Source organism: Xyrauchen texanus, chromosome 41 (genome assembly GCF_025860055.1).
Source record: "Xyrauchen texanus isolate HMW12.3.18 chromosome 41, RBS_HiC_50CHRs, whole genome shotgun sequence".
NCBI lineage: Eukaryota > Metazoa > Chordata > Actinopteri > Cypriniformes > Catostomidae > Xyrauchen > Xyrauchen texanus.
In genome coordinates this window covers 16,725,958-16,748,580 of record NC_068316.1, presented here as the reverse complement: position 1 = coordinate 16,748,580, position 22,623 = coordinate 16,725,958, and the positions used below count along the sequence as shown (strand labels likewise).

General features: G+C 36.6%; 1 protein-coding gene across 6 annotated transcripts in view; it reads right to left on the bottom strand.

The window, feature by feature from the left end:
• Positions 1–19,782, bottom strand: part of LOC127634369 (brefeldin A-inhibited guanine nucleotide-exchange protein 1-like) — an 82,541-nt gene extending 62,759 nt beyond the window's left edge. For all 6 annotated transcript variants that reach the window (XM_052113899.1, XM_052113901.1, XM_052113902.1 and 3 more), the window contains exon 1: positions 19,501–19,782. In XM_052113899.1, the coding sequence (XP_051969859.1) occupies positions 19,501–19,624 (124 nt within the window). In that variant the 5' untranslated portion in view covers positions 19,625–19,782. The remainder of the gene's footprint in view (positions 1–19,500) is intronic.
• Positions 19,783–22,623: the final 2,841 nt, after the last annotated feature.

Genomic DNA, 22,623 nt, shown 5'->3' with positions numbered 1-22,623 from the left:
AGTTGTCTAATCAGCGGGAGAGAGATAAGGAGGGGCTGGGATGCCAGTTGGAGAGAAAGAGAGAGAGAGAGAGAGAGAGAGAGAGAGAGAGATGCACATGTTGTGTGCGTCTTTGTTTTGTTTGCTGCATTATATTATATTATGTTTTAATTATGTTCTGTCATTAAAGTTTACATTGCTGTTCAGCAGGTTTCCGCCTCCTCCTTTCCCTCAAGTAGAGACCTTGTCCATTACAGATATTTAGACTTGGTATTTAGAATAGAAGTATATTTTGTCTTTACTGAACTCGCAGAAGTATAACCAAGTGAAAAATGCACTTATATACAAAATACACTTATATTTAAGATACATTTCTCTTAAATCAAGTCTAAATATGTATGTTGCTTCTCAAGTACATGTATCTTGTTTTAAGGATTTTTAGACAATTGTAAATGGAAAACAAGACAAAAACACTTGATAACAATTGGATTTTTTAAGTGAATTTCTTTACTGAATTAAACTTAATCAAAAAGTATTTTTTGCCCTTTAATTCAGTGAATGTCATGAATAATGACATCTGAATAATCAGTTAAGAGCTAATGATTAATCGATGCAATAAGTGCCGAATAGTGGCCGGTGGGCAGAGCGCATGCTATGTCTTGTCACTCCGTACAGCTTCACTGTGGAAAGTTTCACTCTGCAGGATGACAGAAGGCACCGAATCTTGACAGTACATTAGGTGGCGCAAAGCACCTTTAAGCTGGTCTGCCCCTCACAGATGAGAAGAATATGATAAGTTTGCAAAACACCAACGGAATCAAGAAAGACAATACTGACTGTATGCCACTGCCACACATACTGTATGTATTTGTGCTATGCACATTTGTTTAAAATCTCCTGACAAGATGCAAAGCTCATATTTTATTGGTCAGGGCATTTCATCGCCAGGCAAAAAAAAAAAAAAAAAACTGTCTTTGCTGATTGCTCAAATGTTTGTGCTCAAGGTGTGAATGGCTTCATAGGAATCTATTGTTTCTATTCAAAACACTAATCGCAGTGAGAAAAATTTGAAGTGTGTATTTTGTGCCACTAGCACCACCAAACAGAACTGCAAAACAGCTTTCAGAATATGGCCCACCGTCTTCCGTTGATCAAACAAACAGATAGTCCCCGTCCCCAACACATGCCATTGGTCAATATTGTTGTGTCTCATGAGACGGGTCACTCATAACAAAAAGAGGACTTGGTTAGAGACATGACTGTATCATGCTGACAGTTTTCAAGAAAATTAAGCTATGAATGGCTTACTTATATTTGTCTCTCCATATTAAGCTGGCATATGAAAAAGTATTTTAACACCGGAAAAGTTACACACTACAGTTTTAAGTATAAATATGCTTTGGATGTGCAAAACAACATATTTTCAACTAGTCAACTAATCAGCCTGAAGGAAGCCCTGAATAATTAGGCTGGTTTTGGCTTCACCTGAACTTGATCAAACGTATTCAGTAGGTTGTTGTGTTTAAAAACAGCTGGACAGAGCACAACTGGACTAAACAGAACACAGGGTCAAGTTTTTTTTTTTTTTTTAGAGTATTTTTAACTTGACACATCATGCAACACTCATGGTGCAGGATGCCCAAAAGGAACATCACAAGTCACGCCACAATGCCCCATGTCCATCTGAATGTGTATAGCTGTAGTAGCAGAATTTTGACGGTTTCGACTAATCAACTAGCCAAGTGTTTATCAAACAATTGGCTATCCGGATTCGTGACCCATCCCTAGAATACGCTTGCTTGAATGTCCTGTATGTCAGTTTTTGGGAATGAGAGACAACTGCTCTGGGACACCTGTACCTGGGACAAATACAGGGCCGGCCCAGGCTCTGTTGACGTCCTAGGCGAGACTTTTGATTGGGCCCCCCCCCAGATCAAAATCACTGAGGGTGCTTCTGAAAATAATGGGGGTGCTCTGTATAAAGTGGAGATTTATCGTAATTAAAAAATAAAAAGTAAAGAACAGTTTCTCATGTACAAAACATATATTGCTTTGTTTTTTTTCCTTCACATGATCGGTCACTGAAAATGACAGCAAAATGATGCGCCTGCAGATTAAGACATTGATGCAGCATTTTATGGGTTCACAAAATGCAGGGATTTTTGTGAGTTTGCTGGGTTTCAAGGAAATCTGCTTGCCAATTTACAGTATTAATCTTACATTCTATTGAGTAGAGATGTGCAATTATTTGGGTACAGGGGTCACATCAGCCGTTAAGTAGAACATGGAAGAGAGAAGATTAAAAGTTCTGCATAGTTGTATCTTTTATGCCCAGAAGTACTAGTGCACTCATGCACTCAATGAATGATGCACAATTTTCTGAAGTGTTTACAGACTGATGGGACCATTCTGTGATTGCTTGAAGTTTTGCTGCTACTTATCTATTGTGTGTTAGTAAAACTGAATAAAGGCTCTATAAAATTATTAATGGTTTATTTTGCCATACTTTAAATTCAGTGATAATTTAGTATTCAGTTTAACACTCTACATCAGGAGTCTGGTTTAATAGTAAAATAACATATTCGGAAATTATAGATTTATTTGACTTATTTTAAAGTTCACAGCAAAGTTGATAAAGTTGTTTTATTCTGAAAACATCATCAACACGTTTACATGGTCATGGGTCATGATGTGTGTCTCGTCAGTGGTCAACAAACATTTTCCTCTCTCACTTGGTTTTGCTCGTGTGTCCCCTCCATGTGTGAATGATGTAAAGATCAATTGGGATTTTACTAAAGTTCATCACTGAAAAGGTTTGCTCGCAGACTTCGCACTAACAGCACACGCAGCCTCACGAATGGACATGAAGTGACTGCATCACACTTTTCTTTAAGCAGAATATTGCACAATTGAGCGGCAATTTTTTTATTATAATGTTTTTTAAGAGGAGAGAGAAAGCATGCACACTCACAAACATGGTTACCAGATTGCATTATGTATGACATAAGGTGAAATATTCCTATTTGTGCATATTAAACACTTGTGGAAGCGCGAAAGGTCCCAAAGCCAGATAAATAAAAAATCTAATAAAAACTTTCATGATAAATCGACTGCGGGCAGCAGTTTGCCCTGGCTACAGTTCAGGGTGCTTAGCATGAATGTTTTAAACTACAGTCCTAATCATGGTCTCTTTTAAAAGAAGACACATGGGAGTTTTTTTTATAAGCTTTTTATAGAAGCTTAAGTTTATTTTAAAGAAAATATACTGCACTTGACTTGCAATAAACTTAAATAAAACAAGCAAAAACAGCCCACAGTGTCTGTGCCAGTTAAGAGGTTCTAAATAAGCTATTTCATATTAGTAAATAAACATCAATGACTGACATGAACAGTCGTTGCCTTCATATTGCTCTTTTTTTCTGCTCCTCTGCTTTGTGCCACTTCCTGCCTTGTGCACCTGATAATTATTTATTTTTTCACAAATTATGTCCACATATGACAAGGATCCAATTATAATATAATTGCGTAGTGCTAGTGCTCAATATATGGGTAGAGGGGCGCACAGTCGTCACGAGAGTTCGCACTTCTGAAAAAAACTAATGTCATTTTGTGACCTAGGCAACCGCCTATGTCGCCTATGCTACGGGCCGGCCCTGGGCAAACAACCCATGGTACATAATATATGGAGCTAATTCTGTCTTCAGCCGCAGGGAGAGGTTTGTTACATCAATTAAGCAAAAAGCTATGGTGGCATGAACAGTGGTGTGTTTTGTGGTAAACATACATGCTGCAGCTCCATCCTTGGGGAAAGATAAACAGTAAGGTCCTTTGGGAGATCTGCAGTACACTGTGTGATCAGCACCAATGCAACATGCACACACTAATGCAGCAGCAATGGCTGCAGTCTTAAAGACAAACCAAACAGCACCCGTTTGCATTGCCAGAGGGTTTGTGAGCCCAACTAGACAGTGAGGTGGAATTTCATTTTTCAACATGTTGATGAAAGGCTCATTGAGACATTCTACTGCTCCTCCTTTCATTCTTTCTTGTGTAGAGTCATTCTGCACTGAATCTCTGAGCCAAGATGTAGATACATCCCAGCAGAGGTCCTTTCATGAGACCGTCTGGATTTGAATCCTTCCAGCTCCTGGAGAACACTAATCTGCTTCCCAACTCAAACTCGTCCAATGAAAATACATGGTGGATTTGACACATTCCTAGATTCAGGACCCATAGTTACTGCTGAAATGAAACTGATATTTATTCAGTTTTGTTTGTTTGATTATAAGGGTTCAGGTTTTGATTTGAGCTCAGAAAGCTGGTTGTAAAAAGGGCAACATTTACCAGAAGCATCAGAGCTATTCAACCCACCCAAATCAAATGTTTAATGGTAAGTGCTATTACCTGAGAGTGGAGGTATTTTTTTGCCTCACTCCTACAAAGGTATTACCATTTCAGAGCACACATAGACATTTATAATCGCTCTGGAATGCTCGAAACAGATAAATTATTCAAATGAATTTCTTGCCTTACAAATTTCTCTTAGCCTCCCCCTGGTTAGGATTTAGCAGGTTCTGTGCCTAGAGAACAAAAAATGTGGCAGACTAGAAGAATTAGAATGTACTAGTCCTTACGGGAATGTGTGTATTTACAGCAAATAAAAAAAATCTATATGGAAAATTGCAGGGCTGTGTGACATTTAAAAAAAAAAAAAAGTATTTTAAAAAACTCTTGCAAAACTACCTTCAGTCATTTATTAGAAGAGGCTTTATTACGTGAACAAAATCATGCAGGCAAACTAGGGCTGTCAGCGGGGCTGAGAAACATAATAAAACGTATTCACCGAAATACTACCAAAATTAAAATTACATTCAAATTTAAAAGACGGGGGGGGAAATCAGATTTTTAAATTGATGTCTCCTGCGAAATCACAGTGTTTTTCTTAAACAGTTGCATGTATGTACCTATGTTTTAGCCCACAAATTATGTCATCAACTGAGCTTTGAACACAATTTTGAAATATTTACTTAAATTCAACTAATATTCGAATTTAATCTTCCAGCCTTAGTCACAACTGTCAAGTTAGAGCTTTCTAGGGGTATAACAGTTAAAATTTCTCAATGGTTTGGTTTGCATCATGGTTTTACTGTCACTGTTTCGGTATGGTAATGGTTTTAGTGGCACTGTTTCGGTATGGTAATGGTTTTAGTGTCACTGTTTCGGTATGGTAATGGTTTTAGTGTCACTGTTTCGGTATGGTAATGGTTTTAGTGGCACTGTTTCGGTATGGTAATGGTTTTAGTGTCACTGTTTCGGTATGGTACGGTATTTGCAACGTACAGAATTTTTTTTTTATACATTTATAAATATTATTGCCAAATCCAAAGTAAGAACACTCTATTTGGTAACAAACACTTCAAAATGTTTGCCCTGAATAAAAATCATTGTTTTACAATAACCAGAGTTTAACTATGGCATTTGTAGTAAAAACATAGTAACCACAAAATCATGTGTCAATCAATACTGTCATGTTTACAATATACAGTATAATCATGGTTACTATATGTAAACTACAGTATTGCTGTTGTAAAACCATGGTTAATGTATCAAAATCATGATTTCTGCAAAGAAAAATCATGGTGACAGCAGTCATGGTTACTAAAATATTACTATTATAAAACCTTGGTTAATTTTTGCTGGGTCTCATCTTTCCCCCGGGGATTTCGGCATAAATTATCATATGTCAATGTATTACCAGTATTTACTCGTTTGTAAATCATTTTGACCATCGCTGTTGAAATTGACTGCAAAAAGAAAATGTTTCCAGACAGGAGACCTGTAAGGCAGGGGGCTTCTCTATCAGCGGTTCGTTTTCTCCTCTTGCCATTTTCAAATACACACAACACTTGCAGAACAATGATGGTATCAAGTTGACCCTTGTGTAACACAGGCGGAGCGTATCCATCTACAGGTCCATTCGGGTGCATTAGTGGAGGTTGTAATTGTGCGTGTCTATTAGATGCTTTATTTTCTTCACAAAACCTTGTGCTCCAAATGAGTCAATAAACTTAAGGTGAACCGCAGTGCTAATGCTTCTCGAATCGGGGGTGGCAAACTGTACGGTTCGGTTTTCTTACCGAGAACCATTACACTCCCAGAGCTTTCATAGAATTCTGTTTCCAACCTGTAATCACAATTTCTATGCAGAAATGAACAGTTTTTAGTCAGAATCTTGAATGATGGTCGTTCCGACATAACGTGAATGCACCACTAAGTATCTGCATGTGCAATGCATTGACCAAGCATTTGTGTTGGTGTTCTTGCATAGAGATTCTGGCCTAAGCTGGCCTGAAAAGACAAGCTTAGACGAATGTGGATTTCCATGCTAGTCTCTACCGTTTTATGCTGGGTAGTGGTGCTATAGGCAGTGGTGCTATACCTGCATAGCCATACTCTTCACATGTAAAATCTAGCTGTTATAGCAGGTGAATTAGCATAAACATCCTTTTAATGCTGTTCACAAAGGATGTCTTGCTGGTTCAGCTAGTTAATAAGCCAATTGGGGACACCAGCATTTAAAACACAACAGGCTGGTCTTTTCAGCAGGGTAGCCAAGAAAAGAGACAATGCAACTTAAATGAGGATATTTCAAAACATCTGAAATCCTTAATCGTCTTTTTCATAAGAACAGACCCTACACTGTTTCATTCGGCATTGCTTCCCTTGATGATACTGCCATGGAAGGTAAACAACATCACATACAAATTTGCATAATGTATCTATTTATCCCACAGTTGAGGTATCAAGCATCCGCCCACCCATCACACACAAATTTGGCTATTCTAAGGAGCTACAAGCTCTTCTAAAGCTCCAGTGGATGGGGATTGGGGGGTTGGATGCTCTTTGCACCCACAGAGATAAACACCCAGCTGGACTGCTTCTGTGCTTGTGGGAACGCTGGAACATCTGACAGTGCCATTGTGTTGGAGAAAAAGAAGGTACATTTGGGACCTGCGCAGGAAATGTTCGGAAGGTTGTCCAGACAATGCAACATGTGGGGTATGAGGCTAGACCTGGTGTCGCCCTGCAAACAAATCACACCAAAGCTGTGGAAGTGCAGGTGTATGTTCGTATGCAACCGTGTGGGTTAAGCTCTACTCATCTTACCTGTGGCTAAATGATTGCATTTTGTATTCAAGGTCAAAGATCTGATTTAAAAATATAAGTCAGCAAGTCTTTACCAGGCAAGACATGATAAAATCACAAGCAATAAAAGCTCTCTTCCATGTAAACCTTAGCTTTTGTCAAGAGACTATTTAGCCCTATAGAGAACACTTGTATTTAAATGAATGGGAGAAATTTAAACACCCACAAATTTACGATACCAGAATTTTTTAAGGTACCGGAGTACCGAGTACCGGGTCTACCCGGATCCCAATCAGAGTCGGGAACTTTCAAACGCTCACAACAAGCAAAAGATGATGACAAGCAAAGTAGCTGCTGCTGCGGAGTCTCAACTTAAGTGAGTTTTGATATTATCATTTGCATTAGGGCTGAAACGTTTAGTCGACATTATCGACAACGGTGAAAATAAAAAATTGTCAAGAATATTTTTCGTTGTCTAATAGTCGTTTGATCTCATTTAATGTAACATGAAATCACATTAAACTGTAATGATGAAGTGTGAGAGCAGCAGTTCACGCCTGACAGAGGAGAAGAATTACACATATCAGTCCAGATGCACTCTAAACTTTCACAGCTTCATCTTATGTAGATCCCAAAGTATTAGGGAATTATAAAAAAAAGCACTCTCGTTGTGGAAGAAGTGGAGCCGGAGATCTTTAAAGGAAACATGCATTACATCTTAATGCAGTTATATTTAATGTGTTATAGCTTTATTAAAGTTAAAATAATACAGAAGCAGATCATGTTAATAACTATAAACTCAGAAACTGGCATTTCTCTGTGTGGTCGGTGCCTCTTCAATGAGTTGCGAGAATGTCCCGATCTAAGGGGAAGAGATTGAAACTGCACCCGGCTGAGAGAGACTCTGCCTCGGGGACGCTCATCCCTCGAGCGTGGACGCTTACTGCAGCTAGATTAGAACGCGATGGCTCGCGACTTATTTAATCATAATACATGTCACTGTGCATTTCTTATCGTGAAGAAAAATTGGCAATATTCAGCTTTATTAATATGAGAGCATTTTGCGCATTAATTTGGAAATTATTTTTTATTCATTCTATTTTATGCTTGTTTATTTAGTTTTATTAGTACTTGGTAAAAACTTTTTGAAGCAAATCTTAAATAAGTGTTCAAAAATACTTTAAGCATACATTGTACAGTTTTGATATAATTCAAAAATAATATATTTCACTTGAAGTGTTGCTCAATGGCATATTTTTGTTCTTAGTTCAGCTGTTAATTTGTTAACTTGGTTAATAAAAGAGTGTTGTTCAGTAACCTGTTTTTGTGTTTTGCATTGGTACCGACTACTGAAATTTTGGTACCGTGACAACACTCAACTCAAGTACGCACATGTGTATTAGCTTGACGACTTGATCACTTCATCTCTATTTCTCCAGTGTCACTCCATGTAGCCCCACCCACAGTGAAATTTCCTTGGTCCACAATGCTAACCAACATAACGGTTTGTTTAACATTAAACATGTTCTGATTGGCAGTGATTGTGTCCGTTAAACCGCATTTAGCCTGCAATGTGGGCAGACAAATTTCTTGATGATGAAAACTTAATTTAGAGACCACCACATAGGCTAGTCACCAGAACTAGGGGAGCACCGATCGCATTGAGTTTGAAGGTAGGCCTTAAAATTACAGAAGCTAATTGACTAATTGCCTAAAGGTCTGACATAATTTTCTGGAATTTTCCAAGCTGCTTAAAGGCACAGTTAGCTTAGTGTATGTAAACTTCTGACCCACTGGAATTGGGATATAGTCAATTAACAGCAAAACAATCAATCTGTAAATAATTGTTGGAAAAATTACTCATGGCATGCTCAAAGTAGATGTCCTAAACGACTTGCCAAAACTATAGTTTGCTAATATGAAATCTGTGGAGTGGTTAAAAAAAAGAGTTTTAATGACTTGTGTATGTAAACTTCTGACTTCAACTGTACACTGATACTCTATTGAATGAGCGCTTTCTCAGCCTTTGATGCATGACAGTCTGGAGGTAGAATTGATGGCAATCCTTTTTTTTTTTTTTTTCTCACCAATTTGTCATGCCCAATTCCCAATGCACTCGAAGTCCTCATGGTGGCAGTGACTCGCCTTGATCCATGTGGCGGAGGACAAATCTCAGTTGCCTCTGCGTCGGAGACAGTCAATCCGCGCATCTTATCACGTGGCTTGTTGAGCAAGTTACCACAGAGACCTAGCGCATGTTTAGGCTCACGCTATTCTCTGAGGCATCCACGCACAACTCACCACGCACCCCACTGAGAGCAAGAACCACATTATAGCGACCATGAGGAGGTTAACCAAATGTTACTCTACCTGCCCTTGCAACCTTGCAATTTGGTTGCTTAGGACGACTGACTGGATTCACTCAGCACACCCTGGATTCGAACTTGCGTCTCCAGGTGTGGTAGTCAGCGTCTTTACTTGCTGAGCTACCCAGGCCCTCAATTGTTGGCAATTCTAAGTATTCAAGAATTTAAAAACTTTCAGACATGCTACTATTCAGATGAATATGCAGGTTTGTTTTTAAAAATGTGTAAGAATTACATGTGTAGTTGCCCATTTTCTAGAGTCATTAGGGTAGCAATTCTGACTCTATGATCTGTGAGCATGGAGAGGACAAATAGACTACAATTGGTAATAAAATTAATTAAACAACAAATAAACGTGTATACAAATCTCAAAAGTTTGAGCGATCATGAGCACTTTCAGCTTCACTCTCTTCGATATGCTCACTCGCAGTGTCAATCAAACATGCGTACTCTCCTGGTGCTCTCAATAGCTCATCAGTCACTCATCTCAGACTTATTCTGTTAGGATCCCAATTTAAATCAGATTAATGTTGGTCACATTACAACTACTCACAGCACTTACATTTTAACCATGATGGCACCACATCTTCATGCATTTGCTTAATAATTAGTGATTTGTGTTACAGCAAAATGCCAAAGTCAGTAAACAAATCATAGATATTAAGGATTTATCACTGGAGCAGTTTTAGAGCTTGCAATGGATATATTTTTCTTATTTTTGAACGTATCTCTGCTGTGTGTGATGCTCTCATGGTTTTTACTGCTTACTAGTATGTCACGATGACCTTTTAATTTTGAGAACAGAACTCATAACCCTTTCAAAACAAATAAATGTTAGCAATTCACTGCAATTGTAATTTTAATGTAATTTTAGTAACTTTATAAAAAGGTTCCATTCGTTAACATTAGTTAATGCATTAGGTAGAATGATCAAACAATGAACAATATATTTTTACAGCCTTTATTTATTGTAATGTTAGTTAATATAATTACAATTGTTCATTGTTAGTTCATAATGCCTTAACTAATGTTAACAGATACAACTTTTGATTTAAAAAATGTGATATTATCTGTTGTAACTAACATTAAGTTCATTAGTCCATGTTAACTACAGTAATGTTGTTAAATAATGTTAACAAATGGAACCTTTTTGTAAAGCGTTACCATACTTTAACTGTGTGGGGCATTTATGTAATTGCACAATATAACTTGCAAAAGTGTGGCAAAGGGCACTTTAAAAAAAATATGTAACGGACGATCTTCTCAATTCTCAAAAAACTAAATTTCCTGACCGGTGCACCACTAACCATACCCTCTCACAGTAAAGGGTTTTGAGTGGGGTCAATTGCTATTGTCTCTCATTAGCTTGTGGCAAAATAATGATTAATTTAGCATCTGTCAGAGACTGAAAAAGATACTAGTCGGTACTGAAATGTGATGCATTATTTACAAAGGCTGTTAAAGAAACACAGTGTCTGGTAAGAGATCTGATGCTAACTTTAATAAAAAAAATATCAGGTTTTGGATGAAACAGCCAATTTCATTTTAATGTACCACTTCACCCACGATAATTATTATGGTTCAGGTTTCAGAGAAGGATAAAAACATGGAGCAACAGAAAGAAAGAAAGAATGGGTCTACTATGGCAGGGTCTGCAACAAATGAGATAAAATCTTAATAACAGAGATGGTGCATATTTAGAGCCAATTCAGACACCTGTGCAGATATAGGCACTGTAACAAAGCCAGGGCCACAAAAATAAATTAATTTTCCACATTCACCATGTGTACATAAAGAAACAATGGTCACTGGTGGAGCTGGGATAAGCCAGACGGCATGGCCCATGATACATTAATTTAAATACACATTCTTTATTAAGCAAATGTGTATAGTTTAGTGTTGTCAAAAATAGCGGTACCAAGTCGGTACTGAAACCAAAATAATTTTACGATACCAGAATTTCTGAAGGTACTGGAGTACCAAGTCTACCCGGTACCCATGCAGAGTCGGGAACTTTTGAACGCTCACAACAAGTAAAAGATGGCGACAAAGCAAAGCTGCTGCGGAGTCTCAACTGAATCTTGTCGAAAAGAAAAGTGGAAAAAGCAAGGTTTGGAAATTCTTTGTATTTGAGGCTGATGAAAAGGGAAACATCATAGATCAGCAAAAACCTATTTGTAAACGCTGCTTTTCAATTGTCTGACGAAAGGAGGAAACACATCAAACTTAATAAAGCACCTGAAAGACAGACACCCGGATTAATTCAAGCAACCAAAGCAGGTTAATTTGAAAGCATATCATCATTTGCATTAGGGCTGAAAAGTTTACTCGACATTATCAACAACGTAGAAAATAAAAACAATTAAAGTGTTGCTCAATGGCATATTTCTGTTCTTAGTTCTGCTGCTAAAGTTTTGATAACTTTGTTAATAAAAGAGCGTATTGGTATTGGTACCGACAACTGAAATTTTGGTACCGTGACAACACTAGTATGTTTACACTAGGGATGTGCATGAACAATCGCTTATTCGAGTACTCGTTCAGCTTTAAATATCTGACAAGTAAAAATACAACTCAAATATTGCAATTAGATTTTCTTTAGTGCCTTTGTCTTTTTAATCTAGATGTTGCTTGTGCATAGTACCAAATAAAAAAATTAAAAATAAAAACAGGTTAAAGGTTTAACTTAAATTCTAAATTTCAAGTAACCAACTACTTTTTGGGTTAAACCTCATTCACTCTGGGCTCTGATCCCGGAATATTGCCAGGGTCAGTGCTGGGCAGCCTTCTGTCTGGACTCAAGCCGGAATGGCAGAAAATCTGATCCCAGGATCAGACCCTAGTTAAATTGCCGGGATCATTTCTGGAATGTTGTTTTCTCGATCATTTCTGTGTAAACAAAGGCAGAGCCAATGCCATGAAGGATGTGTGATGTTGTGATGACATAGGTATCAAGCAACTATTTGACCAGGGAGAGATGACAGAGAAAGTTTGTACACCAACAAAGGACAAAAGAATAATATGCCAGCTCAGTGGAACTGTACGCGAGACGCAGTTGTTTAAGAAAAAATTCAAAAAAGGATGAAAGAGTGGAGCTTCTCAAGAGAAACTGCAAGTTATCAGCAAACTCAAGACATTGCAGAAAAAGTTAAATCAAGTCACTGACTACAATGCAGCTGTGGCTCAGGTGGTAGAGTGGGTCGGCTGCCAATTGCAGGGTTGGCAGTTCGATTCCCGGCCCACACGATTCCAAATGACGAAGTGTCCTTGGGCAAGACACTGAACCCCAAGTTGCTCTCAATGGCAGGCTAGCGCCTTGCATGGCAGCTCTGCCACCATTGGTGTGTGAGTGTGAATGTCTGTGTGAATGGGTGAATGGGACACAGTGTAAAGTGCGATGGCAACCTCTAAGGTTAAAAAAAAGTGCCATATAACTGCAGACCATTTACCATTTACAATGGCAGAAGTGGTAGTAGAAGGTTAGACTGGCCATATTTTGATACATGCCAGGATATTTTGGGAACGAGCCGCTCTGCAAACACAGTGGAACTGCTGGGGAGCATGGAAGGCCCTTCTAGCAGTAATGGTGGGGAGGAGGTAACCAATGCCTCCTTGGTTATTATCACTTCCAGTGTGATCATGTTGTCTGACTAGCATTAGCAAGTAGCAAATCATGGCTGTGACGTGAACAAAAGGCTGGAAGAGACCTACTGATTACTCAACAGTGTTTTGTTAAGCTTGATGTGCATTTAGAAATGAGGATGAGACTTGGCCCCAGGCGCTCGTCTATTAAGCCTGTATAGAAGATGCTTTTTGTTTTACCTGCTCTGCAAGTATTTATTGTGCTCAAGGAACAAGAAAATCTCCTTATGTCTTAAAGACAGTTGTTATGTAATCCATCTTTAAATTCTTAAGATATCACCAGTCACGTCTCACAATGAAAATTACAATTATTTTCTCACCTTCATGACGTTCCAAACCAAAAAAATTTATTTCGTGGAACACAAGAGAAGAGATCATGAGAAATGTTTATGCGGCTCTTTTTTCCATACAATGAAAGTGAAAGGTGACTGAGGCTAACATTCTGCCAAACATCCCCTTTTGTGTTCCACAGAAGAAAGAAAAGACAAGCAGGTATGGAACAACATCAGTTTAAGTAAATGTTGTGGCAGGGCGGAGGACGGGACCGGGTGTGTAGGATAACGACCTGGCCATGCCCTCCGCCCTGCCACAAATGTATAGATTATTTTTTATTTTGAGTGAACAATCCCATTTACAGTAACACTGGATGAGACCAGATGTGCCACTAACGTATTTGGTACTCAAAGCAGACAGAGAGAGACACACAGAAGAACGTCTTTTCCCAAAGCATACATTGTAATGAATTGACTTCCAAATAAAGGTCACACAGCTCACTGTCAAACATTTCTTTCAAAACTGTATTAATCCTCAAAGCTCAACAGGAAAAAGTATTCTTGCTGTAGCGTTTATGTAGAGAATAACATTTCAAACACCTTACTCCCATTGCCTTTAAGAGACCCATTTTTCAGAGACATACATTTCAGAGTTACATATCTCCAGATGCCACTGCATTTCTAAAGAGTAAGGGAATTTCTTTAACTCAAATACCAATATGTATCCAAGAAACATAAGTGATCCTTGCTCAAAGTAGTTCCAGGATGCTGGGAAATGCTAAAATGTAAGACTTTGCTAGGTTTCAGCCGAAGCAATTGACCCCCTCCGGTTAGACAAATGAACTGTGATTCCGCATTTACAGCACGATTTCTCTAAAGTTCACTGACAGATGCTGTCATAACTCTGACATCAAAGCAAAAGGCCAAATCCAATCCTGGATTCACAAAACAGAGCCCAACAATCCTTCACTGTTTAGCAGCAAAGCTTAATAAATAAATAAATGCAAATCACATATTGTAAAATGACTCACATCTATTCAAATGCTGGTTGATAAGGGGCAATAAATATACAGCTGCACTAAGCCGGTTAGTTAATAGTCTCTACTCTTTAATCATTAACTACTTCTAATATTCAGATGCCCATCTTAATATTTTGTAAAATATGTTAGTTGCTGTTGAAAATATCTGTCCTTCCTTTCCTTCCCTATACAATTTCTTTACCCTTATGAAAATCGAGAGTTTGTGGCAAATTTGCCGCAAATTCGCCACTGATAATTTTCACATGCAAATGAGCTTTGAGGCAAACTTGCGGCAAATTGTCCATTGTTGGCAGAGCAGCAAACTTCTGGCAAAAATTTGTGGCGAATCAAAAGCTGATTTGCATGTGAAAATGCTAGTTTAGATTTTTTGTAAGGGCGGTTACAATAAGTACGTACAAAATTTGTGTTGAACACCAATTAACTACAGTAAAGGCCAGTATATACTTCTGCATCGAACCTACAGAACCTACAGCGTATGCTACGTGTAGCCTGACATGCACCTCATTAAAAATGCAACAACACATTGGGTCGACTCAGACCTCGACAGCAGTGCGCTTGGTAACCAGAGACAATAATAATAATATTAATAATATAATCATATTTTTTATTATTCAAGCGATCCAAGAGCAATCATATAGTAAATGCCTGATTTTTTTCTCTCTCTGCATAGCAGACAATATTTCTAATAAATATGTATCTAAATCTAAACATATTCATACTTTGATGGACTCACTTTTAATGCTACAATAATTTAAGAAATACTTTTGAATAGTTGTGTACCAATCAGGACATTTGAGGCCGATCCCGATCTCTGAATTTTTTAACACCAAGATCGTCTGATAACGATTTTTTAAAAAGTGCCCTTTGCCACACTTTTGCAAGTTATATTGTGCAATTACATAAATGCCCCACACAGTTAAAGTATGGTAACACTTTACAAAAAGGTTCCATTTGTTAACATTATTTAACAACATTACTGTAGTTAACATGGACTAATGAACTTAATGTTAGTTACAACAGATAATATCACATTTTTTTAAATCAAAAGTTGTATCTGTTAACATTAGTTAATGCATTATGAACTAGCAATGAACAATTGTAATTATATTAACTAACATTACAATAAATAAAGGCTGTAAAAATATATTGTTCATTGTTTGATCATTATACCTAATGCATTAACTAATGTTAACGAATGGAATCTTTTTATAAAGTTACCAAAATTACATTAAAATTACAATTGCAGTGAATTGCTAACATTTATTTGTTTTGAAACGGTTATGAATAGTTCTGTTCATAATAGGGCTGAGATGAGTGACTGATCTGAGCACCAGGAGAGTACGCATGTTTGATTGACACTGCGAGTGAGCACATCGAAGAGAGTGAAACTGAAAGTGCTCATGATCGCTCAAACAGTCTCTATCACTAAACACAATGTCTGATTGTCACAACTCACGTTACATCACATATACTCAGATTTGTAATCACATCCAATGTTTTTGGCCATGTTAAGGCATAAAAACAGTGCCAAAAGTGTAAGCGTGGAAATAAAGGAAGTCAGAAGAATACATACCACACATATTTTGTGTTAATACAAAATTACAAATTCACAACACATGAATTACATTTATGCAAAGCATTAAAATATTGCTAATATTTTTTTTTTATTATGCTTGCAATTTGATTTGCACCTTTACAAAACGTTCTGTGCACATGCAATTCATTTTTACGCTTGCACAAATCTTACTCTGTGCATGCAAATAATTTAAGCATGATTTTACCTTCATAACAGTCTGCACGGATTTTCTCGATGGTAAAACAAAGTAGAATTATCTCACCCAAAGCCAATTGGATCTCTTCAGCAGACATGGATTAAACCACTGAAGTCTTATGCATTACCTTAATGCTGCCATTATGTCCTTTATGGAGCTTTAAATTTTGGTCACTATTTACTTGCATTGTAAGGACAAACAGACCATATCGTTAAAATATATTCATTTGTGTTCCGCAAAAGAAATAAAGTTTTTGAGACAACATAAATATGACTAAATGATGAAAGAATTATAATTTTTAACTTTAAATAGGCAGAGACCTGATTTTCTAGGATAAGGCCTGTGCTCAGAACTTTGTTTTTGTGGTGTAAAAACACAGCACAGTAGATATGATCTATATTAAAAGTTTAAAAGGGTTCAAAGTTTTCCCTATGATTGCCAAGTGTCATGAAACTTTTGATTATTATATAAAAACTGTGTTTATTCTTTAGATCTTTATATGTTTATATTTAATCCCAAATCAATAATAAAAAATGACATTATATTTTGCATTAAGAAAATATAATAGCATACTTTGACAGGGCGGAGCTGGGTCGTTTTTATACACACACATGGTGGACAGCTGCACGTAAACTATCTCTCTCTCTCTCTGTCTGTGTCTGTCTCTGTCTCACCACCATCCGCAGTCGGCCTTTATCCCTCTCGGAGGCTTAATTAGGCTGATAAGGGACTGGGTGTGTATAATCACGCCCTGGCACATATACATTTAGGACCACTAAGATTTTTCACATTGTGATTTTTTTAACACATTATTGTTAGGACCCTTAAGCACATTTCACCCCCAAATTCTCCTTACTGAAACATGTCTGGAGGTTTTACTTTTACTATTCCAATTCTTTTACATGATGATTCTCTTTGCTGTAACACACTCATTATTTACTTTACTACAGTAAAAAAAAAAAAAAAATGCTGTTGTACAATGATTTATTTTTTTATTAAAATCAGTGAAAATTAAAGGCAGTACCAACAGAATACTATGATGTGTAAATAATTGACAATTTAAATAATACAGGCCAATCTTTTATTTTCTTCAAGAATACATCGCCCCTGCTCACCCCCTCACACCTATCTTAATCAGTGAACAGGTGACTAATATTCACATACCTACGTAATCCCGCGACACCCCCACCATGATAACATCACAATCAAAACATTAACTCGTTCATGTCTACTACAATTGTCATGTCAACAAAGTAGTGAAATTGGCTGCAACTTTACACAGAAAAGGTTAGTAAGTGATTTTATCACACTAAAATCATGTTAACACACAATTTGTTTATGTCTTGTGACTATACTTTTGAAATAGTGAGTATTTTAATGTTTACAGATTGGCCTAATTTACTTCCATTGTAAGTGGCTCACTGGAACACACGTTTGCTTTTTTTTTTTTTTTTTTTAAGAAAACGAGGGATGGGTGGAAATTATTTTATTGTGGTAATTAACACTATGCCACAGATGGCTGTCAATTGAGCTTAACTTGTGTTGAACCCAGAATAATCCTTTAATGACCCTTAAAATAGACTTAATTTTCCATAGGCTATACAAAATATAACTTCTTAATAGTTTAATTTAAAGTAAAAAATTACCAGGATATTTTCTTGACAAGTTTTGTGAGAGTCAGTTGTTATTAGTATTTTTAAATCATCAAAGTTCCGCCCACCTAAAAAAATCAGTCTTGGTGCCAACTTGTTTTCAACCCAAAGCCCAAAAAAAAAATTAAAAAAAAAATCGCCACTTCTTTAGTGTCAAATCTGTGCAAATCACACTTTTCTATGCAGAAAAGCACTCTGGACCAATAACACATACACGATGCATGGTGCATGTTATTCCAGGAGCTCGGAAGCCACTGATGTTCAACTCTTTAAATAATGCACTGTAATCCAACTGCCAGCACAAATGCATTATTGACCGCTGATAATGAGAAATGCATGACAGTGTGAGAGACATTCACCTTATTCTGCACACAGCACTTCCCTTACGCCCATCGCATAACAGCGAATCGGCTTGTTCGGACAGTTCGTTGAAATGAACCGGTTGACGAACCAATTCATCCACTCATTCGAGTCATCGCTAAAAAGTGTTTACAAAAGTGGACTTTTTATGAGGTGAAATATATATCTAGTTGCACACTGATGGTGTTTATCGATATTTATTCGATTAAGACAAATAATCTGAATCAAATGTTCTCTGAAACATGTCTTGTATTTTATTTAAACTCGGGCAGAACACATTTTTTTGTGAGTAAAATAATATTTGATACATTTTCAGATTGAATTAAATGGATTCATGAACTATTTACCACACAAATTTGCATTTCTCGTTTCATAAATAGGGCCCACAGTCCAGTGATTTACAAAGCAGTGCGAATCGGTTCAAACGAGTCATTACAAAGGACCTTTTCAACAAAACGATTCGTCACTATTGGCGGAGCCTGTGACAGCATGGCACAATATTTGCGCACTGTTTCTATACATATTATAAAGTTCGAACTCCATAAATGTATAGCTCCGTTTAATTTAAAGCTAAATAAAAACACGATGCGACAACACCAATGCAAACACGAATCTCCACCTGCATTCTACTCCATCATGCTCAGTCATTGTTGTTATTGAGGGAACCTTTCCGCAATCATAAACGACATGGCAGCCAAGTTTGTTCTACAGTGTCGTGCAACTTGCACATCTGATATTTTTTTCTTAAGGTAATATGACAGATGGAGTTTTTGCACTTAATGACATAGCTACACAATTGTGATCTCACGGTCAATGACACTCAAGTGAATTAGCGCGAGCACATTTTAATCCACGAACGACATTTGGATGGACCAAAATATATATTACCACCGTCTAAAGTTTATTATTATTAGTTTATTCTATGTACAAACAATATGATGAAGTAGCTGTTGTCAAGCTCCTGTCAAAGAGGACAAACTCGCCCTGTCAGTTCCTGCTTTCCTTAACCAGTTTCCTTATCCGTGCATGAAACAAATGTGATTTGTTTAACCCAACAGCACATAATTATCAATATTTCGATGTTAAATGAACAGGGACGGGTTCAGATCGTGCTGTTTTACATGCAGAATGGCAATAACTTCCGCGATGCTGGTGGATTCATGCAGCTCTTCTTAACAGCTCCGCATTTACACCCGGCAGAATTAAAGGCACACATGAAGATCTGAAACACCTTTAAAACACTGCGATAAAAGCTTCGAAATTACACTGACCTAGTGCCACCTCACAGGCTTTGCGCAGCTGAGAGTGATGAGCCTTTTTCACCTCCTTGTCGGCCAAGATCTTCTCCAAAGCTCGGGTTAAAAACATGTTTTTCGTCTTTTTGCCTTCATACATGACGCGTTGCGACGGTCCCAAACAAGGCTGGATCTGCGATTAGTTGATATTCCAGAATTATTGTGTTTTTTCTCCGACGGATAGTGCCCTCAAAAGAGAAACATAAATAGAGCCAGAAGGTGGGGTAAATCCCTCAGTTTTCCATCAGCGACCTGCTGCCTGCGCCATGTTGGAAGGAAATGACGTCACGCACGTAGAACGGCCGCAGTGAGGCAGAGTGAGAGAGTATGACGTAAATAAATATTATAGTAAAGATTAAATACAAATGTAAAATAAAATGATAAAAAAAACTATTTTTAGGTACATAAAATAAAATGAGAGCAAGAGTAAAAAAATATATAATAATTTAAAAGTGCACCCCAGTAATTTTTAATTTCCTCATTAAAAAAGTTTTATTTCTAAATAAATTAAATGTAATTTTCTTTAGAAAAGAAAATTATTTAAAAAAAAGTTATTCAGTAAGAGAGTGTTTAATTCAAATGGTCTAGTTAGCCTACTGCATACATTAATATTCCAGGTTCAATACAAGTTAAGCTTAATCGACAGCATTTGTGGCATAATATGTATTACCACCAAAAATACTTTTTACTTGCCCTTCCTTTTCTTTAATAATAATAATAATAATAATAATAATAATAATCTGGGCTACAGTGAGGCACTTACTAAGTGAAAGGAGCCAATACGTAAATGTTAAAATACTCAGTTTCAAGAGTATAGCCACAAGACGTAAACAATATGCGTGTCAACATGATTTTAGTGAGATAAAATAACTTACTACCCTTTTCTGTGTGAAGTTATAGCCATTAATTTTATAGCCAGTTCCAAACCAATGTCTAAAATCATGAGCACTCAAATGAGATGAAGACTTCGGTTATACCAGTAACCTTATAAAAGCTGTTTTATTATACTGGAAGAGGGTCTCCTCATGGGACCTGCCATGTTAGCACGACCATCTGAATACTACTCACTTAATCTCAGTAATTACCTGTTATTGGACACTTTCACTCAGGGATTTAATTAATCCTGGCTGGCTGTGAATATTGAATTTCTACAATGGCATCTGTAACTGAAAACTATTGCTGTTGAATGATGCTGCATCCACACCCGCTAGGTGTCAGTGTAACACACACATTTTTTTTATAATTAAATAAAATTAATGGCTATAATTTTACACAGAAATAGGTTGTAAGTGATTTTATCACACTAAAATCATGTTAGCACACATATTGTTTATGTCTTGTGGCGATACTTTTGAATATTGAATATTTTAATATTTACAAGATTGGCTCAATTTACTTTAAACTCTCTCTTTCCAAGAACATTTATATATATATATATAATTTTCTGTTCTCTGCTGGTCTTAAGGAAGACAAATGAGTTAACCTCCTTGAAACGCATTATATATTTGAGATATTTGAGATGAGCAAAACTACAGTTTGGTTTCAGCATTTGTAGATGAGTAATTAGCATGTATTCACAAGATGTCTGAAATGCTATTGCATTGCACAAAAAGGAGAAGTTGACATTAAAGCAGAGATTGACTCAAGGCCAGGTGTTTTTCCCCCCCTGATCTCAAGCTGTCAACTGTTAGCAACTGTATTTCAAAATGTAGATCATGTGATAAATATACTTAACCATATATCTAAAGAACATGTTAGTTAGGCATACTGTATGAAAATGCTATTTTTATTGTAAGCATTATTATGTATTTTCAGCAGCACACAAGAGCATTATTCAGGTGGTAGGATGTATTATGTTTATCTTAGAGCAGCTTCTGCAGATTTCATTAAGGATCCAACATCCCACCTGTCTTGCCCTTATGACATTGATTATTAAAAACCTATCAGGGTTTCAAAGGATCAGGTCAGTATTTCATTGCCATGTACATACCATTGGGCTACACCTACTTTATACTCAATAAAACATAAAATCTATTGTGTCATCATTTGAAGGCTATAATAAATGGTATCTTAATACTATAATGTATTTCATGCTTAGTTGTATGCAGCATACAGTGTGAGAATACAGAATGATTTACAGAGTGACATTTTCTTAAAAAAAAAACTTTTAATAATTTTCGACCTGTAGGAAAACACAAGTTAAAAAAAATCTTAATGGCAAATTAAGACACTTCATATATAACAATGCAAGTTTTTATTTGAAATAAATAATGGCTGAATAAAAAAATAACAGTACTGTGTTAAATTTAATTCAAACAGACAATTGTTTTTGATAGTACACATGTAAACATCTCCCCTCCTAATAAAAGTTATTAGAAATGGTAAAGTTAATTTTAAAAGCTTCATATAAAACACTCACTCTCTCTCTCTCTCTCTCTCTCTCACACACACACACACACACACACACACACACACACACACACACACACACACACACACACACACACACACACACACACAGTTTTATATCCTCAGTCTGCATCATTATAGGTTAAGAGTTCTGATTTGACATGTACTGTTCCATTTCAAAACAAGATCAAAGTTGTCTTGTAGCTGCAGAAATATGTAGCTCTAGGCTGCACAGCATCTGTATTAAAATAAACCCATTGTAATATAAAAGTATGCATTATTTACATTCTTTGGTTTTTACTGTTTTGTACCTTGTATATACAGCAACTGCTCACTGTATCACTAGGAAAATAGAAATTTAGCTATAAACAATTTAGCTCAGAATTCAAGTGCTTACATATCTACACTGTTCAAACATTTTTACCATTTTATTTTTTAACAAAGAGGCTTATTAAACTATTTTATAAATAAAAGTTATTTTCTAATACAAAACGAAGGAAAAAAATTAATAAAAAATCTCCCCTTTTAAACTATAGTGGCCCCTTTTACACTTTTGGACACTTAAGTCACGTAAAAATGTCTTAATTTCATCACATTAGATAACAAAATATTAAACTAAGTCTCCTCTGCTAAAAATAAGGCTAGACATTTTCTCAGAACGAACCTTTCCTAGCTATTTTTGCTATTATT